The 7338-nt window shown below is 38.3% G+C and overlaps 2 protein-coding genes across 3 annotated transcripts in view; both read right to left on the bottom strand.

The window, feature by feature from the left end:
* The window catches only part of scara5 (scavenger receptor class A, member 5 (putative)), a 71200-nt gene extending 70309 nt beyond the window's left edge, over window positions 1-891 (bottom strand). The window contains exon 1 of one of the 2 annotated variants that reach the window (XM_073855840.1): window positions 639-885. The gene's annotated coding sequence lies outside the window, so the exon portion shown is untranslated. Of the gene's footprint in view, window positions 1-638 lie in introns of both variants that reach the window. The other variant, XM_073855841.1, reaches the window with a different exon arrangement.
* Window positions 892-5848: 4957 nt separating this feature from the next.
* glrx5 (glutaredoxin 5 homolog (S. cerevisiae)) lies at window positions 5849-7297 on the bottom strand. Its single transcript, XM_073855843.1, has 2 exons — window positions 6865-7297; window positions 5849-6321 (listed from the first exon to the last, which is right to left on the bottom strand). Exons 1-2 carry the CDS (start codon window positions 7160-7162, stop codon window positions 6149-6151), a joined length of 471 nt encoding a protein of 156 aa, XP_073711944.1. The 5' UTR covers window positions 7163-7297; the 3' UTR covers window positions 5849-6148.
* Between the last annotated feature and the right edge of the window lie 41 nt (window positions 7298-7338).

Here is a 7338-nt window from a genome sequence, read left to right on the forward strand (position 1 = left end):
TAAACCGTATTTGCATGAGCAGAGAAAATTTATGATTTGACAGAGAAATGTAAATCTAATGCTCATGCTAATGTGTTATCATCACGCTTATAATATTGTGCAAATTAATACAGTAAATTTCCACATAGTGAAATTAAGTCTGAAAAAGTGATACAGCAATGTTAAACTTGGTGTTTACAGTGTCCCACATTTTAAATGTATAAGTTGCATATGTGTAAACAAGAATATTTCCTTTTTTTTGGTTTTGGAAAAAAATAGAATGTTCAAAGAGCAGACTACAATCTCTGCTTTGTAGGCTAATTGTATAAACTAAACATTAAGACGCCTACACGTATAGTTTTCATCTTATAGTTTATTACACAGTTTCAGTGCAGGTTATGGTGTCTCCATAACCTGCACTGAAACTGTGTAATAAACTAGTTATCATTGCATTTGCGTAATACACTGATTTGATTGTGCCAGTGTTTGTTGTTGTATTGTTTTTTTTTTTATTATTGGACCTCGAGCCAGATGATAATTAAATACGAACTGTGCATTAAAATTTCCCCCAGAGTGCCATCAATGTCATTCTGTTAATGTTCGACCTTTCAGCATTAAGTTAAATGATCAAAAGAAAGAAAAGTTGTTTGTGTCATTACCGGAGTCAAGTGATGCTGATGCCCCAGCTTCGTCTTCGAGCGCAGCGCTGGAACAATTAATGCGACGAACAAACTTTTATTCCCGTTTTATAAGCGATGTACTTGTTCGTAAGATCTGCATGTTTCCCTCAGTTGTCTCAGGCGTCCTCAGCGCTGAAGAAAGTGTCCGGTTTCATGCAACTCCCACATGTGGCAAAACACACAACAGTGCTTAAGTTTCCAGGGTTGCCAGATTGGTTGACAATACCATCCCAATCACCCGCTTTAACTCCCGACAGAACGCGTTTCGAACGCACGGGTGGGCGTCCGCACTCCGCTGAGCCTCATTTAAGTACAGGTGCTGATCATATAATTTGAATATCATCAAAAAGTTGATTTATTTAACTAATTCCATTCAAAAAGTGAATCTGGAAAATTATATTTATTTATTCATTACACACAGACTGATATATTTCAAATGTTTATTTCTTTTAATTTTAATGATTATAAATTAGGAAAATCTTAAATTCAGTATCTCAGAAAATTTGAATATTACTTAAGACCAATACAAAGAAAGGATTTTAAGAAATTTTGGCAAACTGAAAAAGATGAACTTGGAAAGTATGAGCATGTACAGCACTCAATACTTACACAGTATTACTGGCAGCTGGTTGCCAGTAACTTACTGTAGATTTTACTTTTATGTTATTTACTGGCAACAGTTTGTTCAAAGTTAAATGAACATGAAACATTTTCAGTCTTTATCTTCTACAGTAAGTTACTGGCAACCAGCTGTATAATGGTATAATGGAGTCGATCAGTCTGTGGCACTGATCAGGTGTCATGAGAGCCCAGGTTAAACCCATGATTTACTCACCTCCAAGCCGTCCGAGATGCATATGTGCATAATTTTTCAGACAAACACATTTGCAGTTATTTTAGAAAATGTCTTAAATCTTTCAGTTAATCATATGTAAAGTAACAGGGTCCACTCCTTCAAGTCCAAAAATGTGCGTCCATCCTTCACAAATGAAATCCAAATGGCTCCAGGATGATAAACAAAGGCCTTCTGAGGGTGATCCGCACCATTTTGTTGTAGAAATATCCATATTTAAAACTTTATAAACAAAAATAAGTAGCTTCCGGTAGCACCGCAGTTTTCTATGTAACATATGACAAATTCGGAGGGGGGCCGGGGGCACAGAGCAGCACCACAGAACCCTCCATAATCTGCGTAGGCTCTTATCTTGAATGCGGACGTGACCAAGATGGCGGCGTTACCAGAAGCTATTTTTGTTTAAAAAGTTTTAAATATGGATTTTCTACACCAACAAATGCCTGTCTGAAACCGATTCTGAATCACAAGGCTGCAATTATGTGTTTCATGCACAGCTTGTGCGTGTACTACGACTTTTTCCGTGGCATTCTCACGGATTGCTTACTCAAATGTTTTGTCCTATTTTCTTACCATTGTCGCTTCGGTTTAGGGTTAGATTTACAGAAAATGACATCCTTACCCAACTCTACCCCCAACACCAGGCGACAATTGTTTTAGAAAATATAAAAGAATAAATCAGTTAAAATAGTATAAACCAATAGTTGAAGTGACATACTAACGCAAACACTAAATCTAACCCTAAACCAAAGCGACAATGATTTGAAAATAGGAAAAAGCAGATGAGTAACCAATCCGTGAGAATGGCACGGAAAAAGACAGTCTGTGGCAGGGCCATGGAAAAATGCGGAGATCCGTGAGAATGCCAAAAATTAGCAAAAAATTCTGTGACTATCCCACGAAACTTTGTGAGATCACATTGCAAAAAAAGTATCAGGTACTACGTACTGTACCCAGTGGAAAAGCCACCAAAAGTAAACTAACCTAACCCAAAACGGGGGGTACTATGCAATGGAAAAGCGCCATAAGTTAACTCCTAAGGAGCGTCACATTTCTGGCTGACGTCAGAGGTATTCAGGCCTAACACAGCGCACAGATTAGCTGGCCAAGCAGGGACACAGCGCTTTTCAGAAGAAAATATAAAAATTGTTGCACTTTAAGAGAATTTTTTTTTTAATTATCACTCACTCTTACACGCTAACAAACAACCCAACAAACAGGGGACTCTTAAGTCTGCATAAATTCCGCAATTGGTCTGCATTGTAACGTTCACTGGCGGAGCTTCCTGGGGACGCCCGCATAAGGGCTGCTAATAACTTTTCCCTGGCGGACCTTCCAGGAATGTGAAACCACTTGAAACTGTAATATAAACCCATACTACACATTTAACCATAAGGCAGGGAGTTACCCTTAGATGTGATTATGGATTTTATGCACCAAAGTAAAAATGGAATAAACATGGCTGTTTTTGCTACGGCTTTAATGAAAATAGAGTTTATCTTAGTATCTAATATAAAGAACATATTTTTCTTAATTTATGAACTACTTGAACTAACCATGAACTAACAAAAAACAATATTTATACAGTATTTATTAATCTTAGTTCATTTCAGCATTTACTAATACATTTTAAATCAAAAGTTGTATCTGTAGTGTATTTTTGTGGCATCTAGCTGTGAGAAACGCAATGACATTCTATGGTAGCTGCCACAGGACAAACATGTCGTCGTCTGGGACAAAATAGGGATGAAACACGCTCTGTAGAATAGTTTGTCCGTTTAGGGCTACTGTACAAACATGATGGTGACTTTCATGTATGGGGACCCACGGTATATGCAGTGTTTCCCATACATTGATTTATTTGTGGTGGCCCACCACAGAATCAACACTGGCCCCCACAAATAGAATTTTCAAGATTCCCATTTACATTTTTATTTCACTATTTAAAACAGCTTAATTCGGCTTCAAATATAATTTGATGTATTATACAGATCAAATACAGATACAGATCAAAGAGTAGAAGTGAAACATATTTCAGGTGCCAACACTAGATCAAATTCAAACACGACATGATGACGTCACATATATGCTAATTAGCGGGTGACGTCATCACCACCACAGTCTCCCTAAAATCCTATGGGAAACACTGATATGGAGATAAAAACGGGTCACTCAAATGTATGTCTTCATCTGTAAAAGCTAAAAATCTCCATATCTCATTAAATTTGAATAAATGTCAAGATCAAAATGCTGAGTTCACACTGCAAAAAAGGATAATAAAATTTGGGGGGGGGGGGGGGGGGGTAATGTTGTCCCTAGTAACAATAGACTTAACATTACGATGGGTTCCGATGTTAAGAGAGCGTAGGGGGGTGCGCCCACTAGGCTGACTGAGGGCGACGCACTGGTCCGGTCGAGCAAGTGACAAGCTTACTGGCCTGAACGTCTCTCACTGGCCCCGGGCCACCAGGCAGTCCTTTATGTTAAGCCCTGTACATGTTATTTCAGCTGATAATGTTTATATAATGTTACATATAGCATATTTCTTTGGCACACTATGAGGTTTACTGACATAATACAATAGGAGATAATTCCTTTTTAGTGAATATAAAAAAAGTTAACTGGAATTAAACCTGCAATTTATTATATATTATTTTATAGTTTATCTCTCCACCAGTGTCCTTAAGGCACAGGGCTCTTAAAAGTTAAACAGGTTTAAATCTAATTTAACATTTAGTGTAAATTATTTAAAGATTATTTGTAGAACATCAATCTTACTGTAAAAAGAAATTAAGTAAATCTTAACCACAGCAATCTTATAGCTAAGACAAAGTAAAATACCAGGTAAAAAATAGTACTGCACCCTCTAGTGGACATTTGGCACAGACTAAACTTAACCCCAGTCTAGTACAGAAGATAATTTGCATTTTTAACTTTAAGGGGTCGTTTCCCAGACAGCCCTACTGAAAAATCCAGCTGAGACCAGCATAAGCTGGGGAGCTGGTTTTAGCTGGTCTCCCAGCTTGATTTTAGCTGGAATTGCTGGTGTAGCAAGCTGGTCTAGCTGTGTTTTGGACTTAGCCCACCAGCTTGACCAGCTTTGCCAGGCTGGAAGGACCAGCTTTGCCAGGCTGGAAGGACCAGCTTAGACCAGCTACTGCCACCTTAAACCAGCTACCAGCTTATGCTGGTCGTTGCATGATTTTTCAGTAGGGAGGAATTAGCTGCTTAAATCAAGACTGAGCCTTACTTTAATTAGGAAATATAACTAGTTTTAACAAACATGCCTTACTAAAAACATTACTTGTGTGCATTTTGAGGCAAAACAAAGGGTACTGATGTATTTTAAGATGTTTTCAGTTTGGACAGTTTTACATTTATTTCAGACTAGTCTAATCTCTATCCGGGAAACCGCCCCATAAAGTCACAATGAAACAGACGTAATGATTGTCTTATTTTCCCCGTCGTGACATCCGAGTAAAACAGCTTCTGGAAAGAGAATAAAAGGTAAGGCGGGACTTCATCCATCGAGAACTGACTGGATTGCCAGAAGTTTGGTCATGTTGCTATTTGCTAATCTCTGCACCCTGCTGAAAAAAGCAATAGAAACCATCACAGACATTCTAATGGTTTTCCATTAAAATACCGTAAGGAACAATTGACTTTTACCATTTAAACCACAACAAAATTCCTTTTTGTAGTGTGTTTTGGGACATATTCCAGTAGAATTTATTGGTCCCACCAACACAAATCAACACATACCAGTAAAGACCCACACAGATCATTATGGTTTCCATTACAAACAATACAATTCATATTAAAACCATTCAATCTAATAGAATTTCTGTGATGGTTTCTGGTGATTTTTAACAGGGCAATCTTTTCCCGTGCCCCATCCTCCCTTGTGACTGAAGTAGAGATAATTTTGAGGTGGAGATTTGCGTTTTGGATTAAAGATTATGAGGGCACATGATTTTTTTAAAAATAATAAAGCGCATAGCCAAGTCATTTGTAAAACAAAGTGTTTTTACTTCCAATTTCATTGAGACTTTAAGATAAACTTAATTTTATATGTCATACAGAAGTGTGGCTACAAACGCCTTAAGAAGATTTTGTGAGATGAGACCATCTTAAATGGGCCTAAATAGCCCTTAACTTATCAACACAAAAATGTGTTGAAAAGCATTACCTTAACCCTCCCCGGCAGGACATTTGTTTTAGACAGTAAACTTAAACACCATATTAACAAACAAACACCATATTCTTGGTAAATGACATCAAAAACCTAACATTTTGAATCTTGTGACACCCAATAGATTTAGATCCAAACACTGGATGCTTTTAAACTATTTTATTGGCAAAAGATCATATACATCTAAAATACATTCATAATACATTTGAAAATATAACATCTTAAATAAGCTGTGGTCTAATATTATATCTGAAATAACAAAGATGAATAATTATGTCAAGCATTTTACTGTGATTTCTCAGGGTTTGGGCGATTTGACATCATCTTCAGTTCTCTCAGGGTGGATTGACAATTAATGGGTAAAGTTACCCAGCCTACTTTGAGGCTTAGATCAATGGGAATCACACCAATGATCATAACCCTATATCTTTGCTACATAAACATCTATTTAGACTCTTTTTCTTGATCCAGAAGAGCTGATCTGATGCCTAACTTCTGAAGTTCCTCTACAAGATCTCCGCTCTGATGCATCTGAAGAAGAATGTCACAGCCCCCAACAAACTCTCCATTGAAGAAGACCTGTGGAATCGTTGGCCAGTTGGAGAAAGTTTTTATACCTTTTAATGGAAAAAAAAGAACATGTCAGTAATATTTTTGTATGGGTACTTGTATTACAGCAGCACAATTTCTTCCATAATTATATTGTCGCTTTTTTGTTTGGGATAGTTTTCTGAAAACGAATAACCACACTCAGCCCACCGCACTGGGTGGCATATTTTTAAGAGTGTTCCACACCCCTGTGTTGGGTGCCACCCTTTGTGCCCCCTGAGCTTTTACACAGAATTTATGAAAATTGTATGTATTTTATAAAATGTCACAAAACTGGGGCCCCATGGTATTATCTTGGGCCCCAAGGGGAGACCTCCCACCAGTTTGAAAACCACTAGGTTAGGGTAAGACCCCTCCCCCTTCTGCACAAGTCTGATAAAAGCAATCAGAGCTGGCAAGGCTCATATCGCTGTTAACCTGCATTTTCTGTTTTAGCCAACCAGCAACTGTAATTCTCTCAAGTTTAAAAAACAATTACGCAAGATTTAGCTAGATTTAGACCAGCCACAATATAACGTGGAATAATATAAGGGGTTAGCATCACCACTGACCTTGTCTGATATCCTGATCATCCAACACATTATAAGCAGCGTAACTGTCGACCCCGTGCATTCTGAGGATCTGAACCACGGCGTTGCTAAATCCGCACATGGGCTGTGCCGGGGTGCCTTTAATAAACACCACAACTTTGTCCTTCTTTACCATCTCCTCTAGGTTCTTCTGACCCGCTGAGGAGCACATGAGTCGGGCCCAACCAGACAGTAGTTCTTCTTTACTCTGAACTGCTCTGCAACGCCATGCTTCCGATCGAAGACACCGAGCCGTCGATCTAATAATGCTGTTCATCATTCAGATTCGACAGGTTTGGATAAGATCCAAATGTTTAAATGCGCTTGTCACTTATCTTTACACCGAGCCACAAAGCCACCGAGCCTCACCGTACTAAGCCACTGCTAGTAAGCCCCGCCTCCTGGAGTATAAACAGTCAAATGCCTAAAATCTATTGGGTCTCTTGTTTTCCTTAT

Source organism: Misgurnus anguillicaudatus, chromosome 18 (genome assembly GCF_027580225.2).
Source record: "Misgurnus anguillicaudatus chromosome 18, ASM2758022v2, whole genome shotgun sequence".
Taxonomy (NCBI): domain Eukaryota; kingdom Metazoa; phylum Chordata; class Actinopteri; order Cypriniformes; family Cobitidae; genus Misgurnus; species Misgurnus anguillicaudatus.